The sequence below is a fragment of the Gopherus evgoodei genome, chromosome 1, assembly GCF_007399415.2.
Source record: "Gopherus evgoodei ecotype Sinaloan lineage chromosome 1, rGopEvg1_v1.p, whole genome shotgun sequence".
NCBI lineage: Eukaryota > Metazoa > Chordata > Testudines > Testudinidae > Gopherus > Gopherus evgoodei.
In genome coordinates this window covers 241,534,804-241,548,895 of record NC_044322.1, presented here as the reverse complement: position 1 = coordinate 241,548,895, position 14,092 = coordinate 241,534,804, and the positions used below count along the sequence as shown (strand labels likewise).

General features: G+C 43.9%; 2 protein-coding genes across 15 annotated transcripts in view; one reads left to right on the top strand and one right to left on the bottom strand.

Moving 5' to 3' along the window:
* CASC1 (cancer susceptibility 1) overlaps positions 1-3,464 on the bottom strand; it is a 41,794-nt gene extending 38,330 nt beyond the window's left edge. For all 4 annotated transcript variants that reach the window (XM_030541139.1, XM_030541158.1, XM_030541148.1 and 1 more), the window contains exon 1: positions 3,406-3,464. In XM_030541139.1, the coding sequence (XP_030396999.1) occupies positions 3,406-3,408 (3 nt within the window). In that variant the 5' untranslated portion in view covers positions 3,409-3,464. The remainder of the gene's footprint in view (positions 1-3,405) is intronic.
* A 26-nt stretch (positions 3,465-3,490) lies between these two features.
* The window catches only part of ETFRF1 (electron transfer flavoprotein regulatory factor 1), a 32,507-nt gene continuing 21,905 nt past the window's right edge, over positions 3,491-14,092 (top strand). For 2 of the 11 annotated variants that reach the window (XR_003997570.1, XR_003997569.1), the window contains exons 1-2: positions 3,545-3,712; positions 5,850-5,990. Coding sequence is in view for 5 of the 11 variants with exons in the window: in XM_030541233.1 (XP_030397093.1) it covers positions 8,821-8,865; positions 8,966-9,187 (267 nt within the window). In the remaining 6 variants the exon portion in view is untranslated. Of the gene's footprint in view, positions 3,713-5,849; positions 5,991-8,770; positions 8,866-8,965; positions 9,588-14,092 lie in introns of those variants that run through there. The other 9 variants (XM_030541233.1, XM_030541240.1, XM_030541224.1 and 6 more) reach the window with 9 other exon arrangements.

Below are 14,092 nucleotides of genomic sequence, written 5' to 3'. Positions count from 1 at the left end.
TAAATTTTAAAAACTATACAGGAATTTTAAAAAATGGATTTTTTTGTCTCAGGTTTTGTAAAAACTTGTTTTTACAAAATCTAACTTTTGCATCAAATTTGACCCGACAGTATGTTTTAACCTCCTCCTCCCTCCTTTCCTCCCAGCCAAAAGCTGTAAAACTGTAATACTATTTTGCAGATTAACTCCAGAAGAGACTGTGAGTCATCTAGTCTGACCTTCTGCATAAGAGTTCAGTTCTGGGTCCAGTACTAGTCAATATTTTCATTAATGATTTGGATCATGGAGTGGAAAGTATGCATATGAAATCTGCAGATGACACCAAGCTGGGAGTCATTGCAAGCACTTCAGAAGACAGGATTAGAAAACAAAACGATCTTGATAAAATTAGAGGTTGAAATCAACAAGGTGAAATTGAATAAAGACAAGTGCAAAGTCCTTCTGTGAGGAAGGAAAAATCAAATGCATAACTACAAAAGAGAAAGTAATTGGCTAGTACTGCCGAAAAGGATCTGGGGGTTATATAGGATCACAAAGTGAATGAGTCAACAATGTGGTGCAGGTGTAAAAAAAAGGCTAATGTTTTGGGGTGTATTAACAGAAGTGCTGTGTGTCAGACAAGGGGGGTAACTTCCTCTCTACTCAGCTCTGGTGAGACTTTAGCTGGAGTAGTGTGCCCAGTTTTGGGCACTACGCTGTAAGAAAGATGAGAAAAATTGGATGGAGTCCAGAGGACAGCTACAACAATAAAACATTTAAAATTCCTGACTTCTAAGGAAACGGTTAAAAAAACCTGTGCATGTTGAGTTTTGAGAAAAGAAAGACTGGCAGGGGTGGGGGAGGGCTGATAGTCTTCAAACATGTTAAGGGGTAATAAAGAGGATGGTGCTCAATTGTTCTCCATGTCCACTCTACGTAGGACAAGAAGTAATGGCCTTAAATGGCAGCGAGGGAGATTTTAGTTAGGTATTAGGAAAAACTTTTTAATTACACCTCTACTCTGATATAATGCCACCCGATATAACATGAATTTGGATATAACACAGTAAAGCAGCGCTCCAGGGGGGCGGACTGCGCACTCCGGAAGATCAAATCAAGTCTGATATAACGTGGTTTCACCTATAACGCAGTAAGATTTTTCGGCTTCTGAGGACAACGTTATATCGAGGTAGAGGTGTATAAGGTAAGCTAAGCTCTCAAATAGGCTTCTTAGGGAGGCTATGGAATCCCCATCATTGGAGGTTTTAAAGAACAAAGTTGGACAAACACTTGTTTAGATTTAATTTGTCTTGCCTCAGTACAGGGGCCTAGACTTGATGGCCTCTCAAATTCTATATTTCTATGATTCTGTAACACAAGCCATAGAATTTCACCCTGTAATTTCCTAAGCGAGGAGAATGTTATTTCTAACTATGTAAATGAACGCTACTGAGTCCAACAAACTGTGTCTGAGCTAGCTCGTATCTTTACTGTTATATCTACATCTACCTGATATATCTATACATCTACCTACCTACCTTTTTTTTCTTTTTTGGACCCTAAAAGTTCAGAAAGAAGAGAGATTGTCAGAGATTATAGTATCTAAACAAACTATAAGGAATAATTAAGAAATGCCACTACTAAGTAAATTAAAATCAGATAGGTAAGTATATTTCATTTCAAAGTTTAGCCATTGATAACAGATAATATGAAAAAAAAACCTTTAATACAGGGGGAGGAAGAATAACCAATGAGTTTTAATACTGGGGAAAGGGATAACCACCAGTATTACACAATTTCATTGCCTTTATTGGTAGTAACAGACCACTGCCACATTTCATAGCAATATAATGTAGTTAAGGTTGTTTCAGCACATCCATTCTAATTTCTCCATTAAAAGTTGATTCACGTCATCAGAGACTTGTACGTCTTAGGTAAAAATGTCTGAATTTTTTGCTTCCTGGTTTCACCGGTTTGTAGTACATATAATCTTACAATTATTATCAATTACTATACAGAAGGGGGTACCATTGATCCCTTTTTATAAGAAGCTGAAGTACAAAGACATTACAGGACTTTTCCAAAAGTAACACAAGGAGTTACATGGATCAGCATTCACATTGCACTCCCCATTAGTAACCGGCCCAGGGAAACTAATGATCCAACCAGCAGATCAAATTCAGTGATGAATCCTGGTCACATACCACCTGAAGCACATAGCACATATGCTAAGAAGTCAGAGCAAAGAACAGAAACTGAAGTATCCCAACATTCAATCCCTACATGACACAGCGTCGTGTACCAAATGGTTACATTTTCAGTGCAAAGTGTAGGAGATAGCTAGTGTATGTATGTGTGTGTGTGTATGTTAATATCAATGTGTATGGGCACCGATTGGCTAAATTTTCAATGCATTATTTTGAAAATTTACACAGAATATTGAAGTGGAATGTAGAGGAGGCCAGTGGAATGGAGAAGCAAGAGAACAAGGAGGTAAAAGATGGGCAGAAATGGATAGCCAGGGAAGGAATAAAGGGTTCCTCTAGGGGAGTAGAAGAAACTGTCTATTGTGGTGGAATGGTTTTGGTGAGGTGTGAAGGTGAAGTTTAGGAGAATGCAAGCTGAGTTTCATGCTAAAATATCCCAGGGATTTCCTACAACATAAAAAAACTGGATTAATCAGGGAGGAATAAAGGCTCTGATCCTCAATTCTTAAACTCCTAACTTCCATTGATTTGGGGAGCTTAAATACTTTCGCGGATCTGGCCCAAAGTGCCTGTCTCCTCCAGATTACCTTTTGAAGTCAAACCCAGATGGCAGTGACTGACTAGGATTTCCAGTTTAGTGGCCTGTGTGAAATGCTTTGGTGGTCTCAGTTCAGTTCCTAGAGGATAAAGGTCCCCATTGCAAAAAGCAGCATAATCAGTACTAGACTGGCACTTTGGTTGGTAATCCCAGGAGAACTGGCTGGGGCTGCAGAAGGCTGAAATGCCCTCTCTGCCTAGTGCCTTCTACCTGTTCCGTGATTACTGGCACCCTCCTCCCTCCTGTTTACCTGATTGTTTTTAACCCCCTGACTGCCCCAGAGACCCTTACCCTCAACGCAATGGAAAGGGATAATAGGTGCTGGAGGTAGGAGTGCTGTGGGTGGCTTGACGTGGTTCCCACTATATACAGAGTTTACAGTTTGGTTCACTGGCTCTCAGCACCCCCACTACACAAAGCAAACCCCAGCTCGCCCCCTCGTCTCTCCTGTGTGCAACTGGCCGGGGCAGACGCGGGGGGCGGAAGCTGCGACGCTACAGGCTCACAGGCGGGCGGCTGAACACCGTTCCGGGGGACACGCCGAGCCCCAGTCCCCCAAACAACCCCAGGGCCAGAGCCAGGCCCTTCCTGCGGTCGCCCCTCTCGTCGCCCCCCTCTCACCATCTCGACGAGTCCCCCAGTCCCGGCGCGAGCCGCTGTTTACCACTCCCGCCCCTTCGTTACCTAGACGACTAGTCCCACCCACGTGGAACTCTCGCGCAGCCGCTCCGGACTCCCTAACAACCCTCTCCCGCTCCCTAGCCTCGCGCAGCCGCAGTAGACATCGCACACGCAGCCGCCCCGGGGGTGGGGACTCGCTCGTGACTTTCTCACCCTGCGGGAGGGGCTGCTAAGCCGGGGCGGGATCGGCGGCGCTTTACGGAGATGTCGTAAAGCGTGCGCGGCTGGCTTTGGGTCAGGGCCGATGGTGAGATACAGACCCTTCCCCTCTCCGAGACCCGGGTGGAGCCCGTGCGCCGTGGCTGAGCCCCGCCCCGCCCCGGGGAGCAGCGCCTGGCCCCGCGCTGGGGAGGGGGCGTGTGGCTGCTGCAGCCCCAGGACCCGCTAGGCCAGGCCAGGGAGTGGCTGGGGCTGGTGAGACACCCCCGCCGGGCAGTGCCTGCGCTGCACTGTGAATCCGGCTTTCTGTGGGGTCTGGGCTAGTTCCGAGCCAGCGCTTGGGCGTCCCCACTGCACTGTAAACCTGGCCTTAGTTACTGCACCTGTGGCCCCGACCCCCAGCTAACAGGTCTATACGGGCCTGCGCAGACCTCCTGACTTGGATCTGCAGCTCGACCTGCATCCGCACGGCAAACTTACAGGGCTTGGACGGAGGCTGAGTAGGACTTGAGCTTTGAGTCCATTCCCCCTGAATGGGAGCTTATGGCTGAGTCCTTGCTGACCTAAATCAGAGTGACTTGAAAGAAGCAGGGCACAGGCTCAAACCTGAGTGAGATCCTGGGCTTAGTGTGCAGTGCTGACATACCTTTAAATGACTGTATTGCTGCTCACATTGGGGTAGCAATCCAAACCCCTATATGGCCCTTTGCTGTCCCCACTCCCATGCTGATAATCCAGTCCAAGAGTTTATAGTCAGCCCCAAGTTTCTTATCATAGATATCCATGGTGTTGCCAACTCTTGATTTTATTTTCAGTCTCAAACGCTTTTAGGGATGTCTTAAAGCTCCAGCTCCTGAAACCATGTGATTATGTGAAAATCTCAGCTTTGTCTGGGGGAGAGAGAAGTTTCTAGCCCTGGTTTGTGAAGAAAAGCTGGAAAATGTGATCTGCTAAAGGCTCAAAATATTTTTTTTCACTGTGTGTTTATCAGTTCTGCCTATGCATACTTTTCTTATGAGCCAGCAGGGCAATGGACTAGGCAGAGACTCCCTTTTCAAACAAAAGTGGCCGTCAGAGAAAGTCACATAAACTATGCTTATCTACCTCCTCAGTAAAAACAAAGGGTTGATCTGAGGCCATGTCTACATCTAAAATTTTGCAGCGCTGGCTGTTACAGCTGTATTAGTACAGCTGTATAGGGCCAGCGCTGCAGAGTGGCCACACTTACAGCAGCCAGCGCTGCAAGTGGTGTTAGATGTGGCCACACTGCAGCGCTGTTGGGCGGCTTCAAGGGGGGTTCGGGGAACGCGAGAGCAAACCGGGAAAGGAGACCAGCTTCGCCGCGGTTTGCTCTCGCGTTCCCCAAACCACCCTGCAAACCGCAGGGAAGGAGACCTGCTTGCTCGGGGTTCCGGGAACGCGAGAGCAAACCGGGAAAGGAGACCAGCTTCACCGCGGTTTGCTCTCGCGTTCCCTGAACCACCCTGCAAACCGCAGGGAAGGAGACCTGCTTGCTTGGGGTTCCGGGAACGAGAGAGCAAACCGGGAAAGGAGACCAGCTTCGCCGCGGTTTGCTCTCGCGTTCCCCGAACCACCCTGCAAACCGCAGGGAAGGAGACCTGCTTGCTCGGGGTTCCGGGAACGAGAGAGCAAACCGGGAAAGGAGACCAGCTTTGCCGCGGTTTGCTCTCGCGTTCCCTGAACCACCCTGCAAACCGCAGGGAAGGAGACCTGCTTGCTCGGGGTTCCGGGAACGCGAGAGCAAGCCGGGGAAGGAGACCAGCTTGATTACCAGAGGCTTCCTCCTTCCACGGAGGTCAAGAAAAGCGCTGGTAAGTGTCTACATTGGATTACCAGCGCTGGATCACCAGCGCTGGATCCTCTACACCCGAGACAAAACGGGAGTACGGCCAGCGCTGCAAACAGGGAGTTGCAGCGCTGGTGATGCCCTGCAGATGTGTACACCTTCAAAGTTGCAGCGCTGTAACTCCCTCACCAGCGCTGCAACTTTCTGATGTAGACAAGCCCTGAGACTCAGAATGGGCCCACTGGGGTATAGTCATCCCTTGTATTGGTGGAACGGCCGGGGTTCCTTGAAGTATGTGGATTTATATTTCTCACACAACCACTTGTTATATCATACTTTAAGTATAAAAATTGTCAACATGTTATCCCCTCCCCACTCTCCAGTGTTAATGTTTTTGTTTTTTTTTAATGGTGATTAGATTGCTTGTGAAAGGTGCCTGACAACTGAGGAGTCTGAAGTCCTTGCTCCACAGAAAAGGTAGAGGCGGCAGCAGCAGTGCAAACACCCCACCAATGGGCTTCAACTTCATCCTGGAGGCACTAGCTCAGTTGAGAAGAGGGTAATTCATTCTCCCTGTCAGTTAGCCCCTCTGCAGAGACTGCCATCACAGAGACCAAATAGTGCTAGTTAGGATTTTTTTTCTGTCATGTGAAATAGTTTATCTAGGGAAAGGCTTCCCACCTTGATTTTTGGCATTAAAGCAGTGATGCTATTAAAATGTTACCTACTTCTACTTGTTATCTGTTTAAAGAAGTTCAGGAGTTCAAGGTAGACCTACTACATTAATTGCCCCATCTAATCAGTTCAGTCCTTAACATCAGTGAGGCCTAGTGATGGTCACAACACTGTCTACATTCACATAGTGCGCAATTACTATGGGTGCAGTAGAACCTCAGTTACGAACACCTTGGGAATGGAGATTGTTCGTAACTCTGAAATGTTCGTCATTCTGAATGATATTTTATGGTTGGTCTTTCAAAAGTTTACAATGGAACATTGACTTAATAGAACTTTGAAAGATTACTATGCAGAAGAAATATGCTGTTTTCCCTTTATTTTGTTAGTAGTTTACATTTAACACAGTACTCTGCTTTTTTGTTCTTTGGTCTCCGCTGCTGCCTCGTGTACTTCCAGTTCTGAATGAGGTGTGTGGTTAACTGGTTAGTTTGTAACTCTGAGGTTCTGCTGTAGTAAAGGCACTTTACTTGCTGAGTTCTATACTAATGGCACAGATATTTGGCAGTTATATGGATAGCATGTACTTAATAAAGCCTAGATGTCTCATATGCTAAGCCAGGAGAGGACAAACTACTGGGCGCAGGCTGGATCCAGCTCGTCAGGGCTTTCAATCCAGCCCGCGTGATTGCCAATCGCGTGGCGCAGTGGTGCTAGGGCAGGTTCCCTGCCTGCACTGGCCATGTGCTGCTCCCAGAAGCGGCCAGTACCATGTCCCTGCAGCCCTGCGGGGATGGGATCAGAGAGCTCCATGCAGTGCCCTTGCCTGCAGGCACCACTCCCCTGCAGCCAATGGGAGCTTCAGGGGTGGTACCAATGGGTGAGGGCAGCACACAGCAGAGCTGCCTGTTCCATCCCACCCCCAGGAGCCACTGCCAGACATGCTGGACATTTCCAGGAGCGGTGTGGGGTCAGGGCAGGCAGGGGGCCTGCCTTAGCAGCTACTGCATGCTGCTGCCACTCCGGAGCTGCTTGAGGTAAGTGGTGCTGGGCTGCCACATATTTTAACACTGATAACACCTGAAGGATTCAACACTTCTCTTTAGTTGCAATGGCCTTGTCAGTCAGGTTACAGCCAGAGGTTTAGAAGCAACATTGAATAAATGACTTTATAGTGCTAGGATTTGGAATTCAAAGATGATATAAAACAAGTAGTTTAGGCAATTTAGTGCTTTTAGGATGTACACTGATTCAATTCTCACATTTTTCCCCCGTTTATTACATTAGAAATATTCTGAATGAACTGACTTTTTTTAAAAATGCTTTAGCAACATTGTTACGGGATCTGAATTAAGTCTGAACCCCACACTACAGTTCCGTCAAGCCCTGCTTGGTGGGAAGGGATGTTCAGTCTGAACATTCTTTCAAGCCAAATATGGAGTTTGGGTTTCAGCATGTAGCTCGGCATCCACATCTCAGAGGAAAACACAGAATGAGAAAATATACTGTACGCAGTATGGTATTTTTCAAATATCTTTTATTCTTAAACATATGAAAGGCACTTATGCTCAGAGGACTAACTTTTTAAAAGAAGCATTACTTGAAACTTCTGAAATTTATCTGTGAAAAGAATTTCTTCATTAGTAGTAGTAGCAGTAGTATTGTAGCACCTAGGATCCCGAGGCATTTTACTGAATTTTCCAGAATCTTTGGGTTGAAAGTAATTGTACAGACTTTGAGCCCAACGAGGTAAATTCTCCAGCTTCCACTTCATAATTAAATAGGCTTATAACTAATACATGAAGTGATATTTGATGAGACAGTCTGTGTGAGGATAAAGTCAAGCATAGGAAAATGAATCCTGCAATCATTTATTTCTTGAATACTCATAAGGTGGCTGTGTTGGATCTGTCCCCATACAGCTCAGTAGTTGCTGAAAACATTTAGTAATGAGAGTGCTGCTGAATGACTGCTTGAAATCTGTCCTTTCCTTGGGTCTCTACTCTTCATACAAATCTTTCCAGGATTCAAATGCAGTCTTGTTACAAGAGTTAAACTCAGAACATAAAGCTTGCTGACCTCAGGTTCAGCTACTTTCTAATCACAAATACTAGATCAGCTGTGAGTAGAAACTAGGGAAAAGCAGAGCATAAAAGAACTTAGAAGAACTTTTCCATAGTGACTTCTATTTCAGTTGTTTTCACTTTTGAATCTCAGTTGCTTGGTTTTTATAGTAACAAATACCTTACTTCCAGATGCAAAACAAGCCAGTTTTGCTTCATCTCAGAATTGGCAGGGCCACAGTACTTGAAACATTAACAATCTAATTGAGGTGGAGGGTACATTACCTACTTGCAATATAAACTAGATATTAACACAGGGAATTATAAAAAATGCTAATGCTGGAAGCCAGCAAACTCAGATTCTGGAACTAGGGAATATACATTGAATTATTTGTTTTCAGAATTGATTGCAACTTTTCTTAAAATAAGATCTGTCTTCATGAAATTGTAAGTGCACTTCTGCTAATTCAGGAAAGCAAAAGTTAAGAAAAACTGATTCAACAGGTATTTTGGGCATTAGTGTAAGTAATACCATACCATAAATGGTTGCAGTCACTTGTTAGTTCAGTGTGTGGCTAATATCAAACTGATTATTCTTCAGGTAAATAATCACACAAGAATTAAGTGGCTATGTTCAGTGAAATATGAAAAATGGCTAATCCTTTAAGAGGTGAAGTGCTGAATCTTTACAAAAATGTAAGTGTCTTGAATGCAATTAGCACTTCTGCTTAACTAGATAAAAACATTTTTGCCACATATTGCTTAAGTTCTAAAATGTTTGTTTTTGTTTTTAAAGCTGCTGTACCTTGGAAGGGAATATCCCAAAGGAGCAGACTACTTTAGAAGCCGTTTGAAGGCAGCTTTCCTAAAAAATAAGGATGTGAAAGATCCAGAAAAAATTAAGCAACTAATTAGTCGTGGAGAATTTGTTATAAAAGAGCTAGAGGCCTTGTATTATCTCAGAAAGTACAGGGCTATGAAACAGCGCTACTATGAGGACAACAATAAGAATAAGTAATGTGTAATATTGTTGACCCTGTGCTTGTAACAATGCAGGTTAGTGGCTGGGATGAATAAATAAAAAAGAATGGTTATGTTAAAGGCAATGAGACTTAAATATTTTCAAACCAAAGGACATATTTCATCACCATGTCAGTGGCTACATTACAATATTTCAAGTGGCTATTTTAATAGTTTGAATATAAAGTTCTGTGGCATGCAGATGTGATCTTATACTGATAGCTTAGAGGCTTTGTCCGCCATTTTGATTGATCCTGAACTGAAGCTTGATGCACAAAAATGCTGACAGAAAGTTAACCTAATTTGGTTCCTCACTTCATTTTCTTCACTGAACAGATGAATTTAAAACTGAATGCAGATCAGATAACCCTAATTTTATTTATATATATATATATATATATATATATATATATATATATATAAAACAAGCAGTTGATTAATCATAGTTAACTCATATTAATTCAAAAAAAAGCAATACATTAATCTCAATCCCATTTTAACTGCACTGTTAAAGATACCAATTGAAATTTATTTTCTATATTTTCATATAGTATTCTGTGTTGTAATTGAAATCAAAATGTATATTTTTATTACAAATATTTGCACTGAAAGAAACTGGAACAAAGGATAGTAACTATGGGCATGTGAGTGATTGCTGGATCCAGACTAGGAAGGAGTCTAGTTGTGAAAGAAGCTTATTGGAACATCTCAGGGGGTGAGATTTCATCCATAATCAGTTTCTTAATGTATTAGGCTTTGACTTGCGTATTTTGTTTTATTTTACTTGGTAACTTACTTTTTCCATCTATTACTTGGAACCACTTAAATCCTACTTTTTATACTTAAATCACTTTTTGCTTATTAATTAACTCAAAGTAATTAATACCTGGGAGAGCAAACAGCTGTGCATATCTATCAGTATTATAGAGGGTGGACAATTTATGAGTTTACCCTATATAAGCTTTATACAGAGTAAAATGGATTTATTTGGGGTTTGGATCCCATTGGGAGCTGGGTATTAGAGACAGGAGTACCCCTGGAGTGGTTTTCAGTTAAAGCCTGCAGCTTCGGGGACATGGTTCAGACCCAGGGTCTGTGTTTCAGCAGGTCAGCATGTCTGGCTCAAAAAGACAGGGTTCTGGGGTCCCAAGCTGATAGGGAAAACAGGCTCAGAGGTCATCTGAGCACATCAGGTGACAGTCACAAGGGGGTCTCTAGTGGTTGAAGCATGAAGGGACATATGAATCTTTAACGCATCCCACACATAAGTATCTTGAGACACCTCCTTGAACAGTGCCATGAAAATGCTTGGTCTCATTTTCAGGTGACATTGTAAACAAGAAGTGGGCAGCAGCATCTCCCATAAATGTAAACTTGTTTGTCTGAGCATTTGGCTAAACAAGAAGTAGGACTGAGTGGACTTGCAGGCTCTAAAATTTTACATTGTTTTATTTTTGAATACCTTTTTTTGTACATACTTCTACATTTGTAAGTTCAACTTTCATGATAAAGAAATTGCACAATAGTACTTATTTTCAATTCACCTAATACATTTATTTATTTTTAATTACAAGTTATGGCACTGTAAAAAAAACAAGTGAGCACTGTACAGTTTGTATTGTGTTGTAATTAATCAGTATATTTGAAAATGTAGAAAACATCCAAAAATATTTAAACGGTATTCTATTGTTTAAGTGTGATTAATCAATGTTTTTAATCGTGTGATTAATCCTGATTAATTTTAATAGCCCTAATGTTAAATAAAAAAAGTTAAGTGTTCAACATTGACCCAAATTTCTAAATATCATTTTCTTCTGTCTTTTGAGATTAAAATCTTACTTACTGTTTCCTACTCACCACAAATGAATACCTTTTCAAAAGTCCAAATAGTTTAAAAAAAAATTTAGTGGAGATTAGCTGTGTAGTACTAGTCCTTTTGGTAAGGTAGCTGAGACTCTAGCCTCTGTCAGTTCTAAGGGAAAAATCACTATATGGAAGATGATTAATTATTTAGAGAAACATTGGTTAAGTGTTCACACTCGGAATGTGATCCCCTCTAGTTCTAGTCTACAAAAAAATAGAATAGAAGTTTACCACAGCAAAGTTTTGCTGTTCCAGTGCTGAGAAATCATGTTCTGTGCTCCTGGTATAGCACTTAAATCATGGCCACTATTCCTGAAACTGTGCCAATATTGCTAATACAAACCTGTGCCCTAACTGACTTTGCACATAGTATATTCGTCTGTTCTATTTAAGATTACAGGAAGAGGAATTAAAGTAAAAATAGCTTTTTAAATTACATTTAAATGCACGACTACAGTGCCTTGCTGGTATAGCCATAATATTGACATAATTGGCTGAGGGGTTATTGAAACTATAAAATACCATTTTGTCCCTCCCTTGTCTTGATTAAGATTTTACCATGTTAGTTAACATGAGTTATGAACATCTTCCCCCTCCCTCCACCAATGAAGATGCAGTCTCATGGGGACTTGAATAAGAGCTGTTAAGGCGGAAGAGCCTGAGTTAGGGAGAAAAGGGAGCAGTATCTCTCCCAGGCCACCCCTCGTGGCAGCAAAATGAGACATTGCTCATAGTAAGCTGCACAGATCTGTGATTCTGTTCTCTTCTTTCTTACATGAAGAATGACATTGTTAATGTTGATATTTAAATCATTACCACTGAGCATCTGAGTTAATACCTCACCAAGTTGAATGGGGCAGTTTCCATCTCAGAATTATTGTTCCAGACTTTCTTGCAGGTTACACTTAGTAGAAGGGAGTTCAGCCAATTCAGTTGAACTAACATGGAAAGGGCATGTTTGAAAGCGATGCCATGAAACATTCCACCTCTTTAAAAAAGGCACCTCAATAAGCACACACACTCATGGAACAAAACTCACGTCAGCTACTCCAGATTCCTGTTCCTCAACATTACTAGTTCTCAATCCATCATTTAGAAAGGTTGTTGCAGAGACTTCAAAAGCAAGCAGCAAAATCACAAGATTAAAATCCACAAAGGAAAACTGAAAGTAAAGAAATCATTGCATTTTTTTTTTAAATAAAAACTCCTTCAAAGTGGGAACCTATCTTCCTACAGGAAGAAAGGGCCCTGCATCTTACTGCTAGTATCTACTAATTTCAGGTGCTCAATTTGAGGCTCCTAGGATGTGATTTAAAACACATTATTAGACTACTTAGCATTAAGTACCACATTAAATATTTGAAGCACAGCTCCCATTGACTTAGTTACAGCTGGCAGGAGTTAGCACTTCTACAGATCAGACTCTAAGGTCCCAAGTCCAGCAACCAGGAAATGAGGAACACAGAATTAGGGACCACCTGTGAAAAATGTGTTTTAGGTCACTTGACTAGCATCACACGATGAGTGTGGCAGAAATAGAATCCAGTTACTAAGAGCACCATTCAACTGTCTTATCTATGAGACCATCCTTTCTTTTTATGTAATCACCTCTCTTTCACTACACACCTTTAAACTTCTGCAATAAAAGAATCAGCGGTCCTATAGTCTTACTATACAACTCTAATTCATCCCCAGAGCAGATACATCCTGGGTACTGAAGGAGGCAGGGGTCCTCTAGAAAAATGGTATGTGATCCTGTAGAAAAGGACTATCATAATACATATACAACCTGACCTCTACCATCACTTCCTTATTTCTGAGGGCTTGTCTACATCAGAAAGTTGCAGCGCTGGTGAGGGAGTTACAGCGCTGCAGCTTTGAAGGTGTACACATCTGCAGGGCATCACCAGCGCTGCAACTCCCTGTTTGCAGCGCTGACCGTACTCCCGTTTTGTCTCGGGTGTAGAGGATCCAGCGCTGGTGATCCAGCGCTGGTAATCCAATGTAAACACTTACCAGCGCTTTTCTTGACCTCCGTGGAAGGAGGAAGCCTCTGGTAATCAAGCTGATCTCCTTTCCAGGTTTGCTCTCTCGTTCCCGGAACCCCGAGCAAGCAGGTAAGGAGAACCACTTGCTCGGCGGTTCGGGGAACGAGAGAGCAAACCGGGAAAGGAGACCAGCTTCGCCGCGGTTTGCTCTCTCGTTCCCGGAACCCCGAGCAAGCAGGTCTCCTTCCCTGCGGTTTGCAGGGTGGCTCCGGGAACGCGAGAGCAAACCGCGGCGAAGCTGGTCTCCTTTCTCGGTTTGCTCTCTCGTTCCCCGAACCGCCGAGCAAGCGGTTCTCCTTCCCTGCGGTTTGCAGGGTGGCTCCGGGAACGAGAGAGCAAACCGCGGCAAAGCTGGTCTCCTTTCCCGGTTTGCTCTCTCGTTCCCCGAACCGCCGAGCAAGCGGTTCTCCTTACCTGCTTGCTCGGGGTTCCGGGAACTAGAGAGCAAACCGGGGAAGGAGACCAGCTTCGCCGCGGTTTGCTCTCGCGTTCCCGGAGCCACCCAGCAAACCGCAGGGAAGGAGACCTGCTTGCTCGGGGTTCCGGGAACGAGAGAGCAAGCCGGGGAAGGAGACCGCGCAGGGAAGGAGACCTGCTTGCTCGGGGTTCCGGGAACGAGAGAGCAAACCGCGGCGAAGCTGGTCTCCTTCCCCGGCTTGCTCTCTCGTTCCCGGAACCCCGAGCAAGCAGGTCTCCTTCCCTGCGGTTTGCAGGGTGGCTCCGGGAACGCGAGAGCAAACCGCGGCGAAGCTGGTCTCCTTCCCCGGTTTGCTCTCGCGTTCCCGGAACCCCCCTTGAAGCCGCCCAACAGCGCTGCAGGGTGGCCACATCTAACACCACTTGCAGCGCTGGTTGCTGTAAGTGTGGCCACTCTGCAGCGCTGGCCCTATACAGCTGTACTAACACAGCTGTAACAACCAGCGCTGCAAAATTTTAGATGTAGACATGGCCTGAGTGTTTGACTTTACATTAATAATGTTTTAAATATAAAG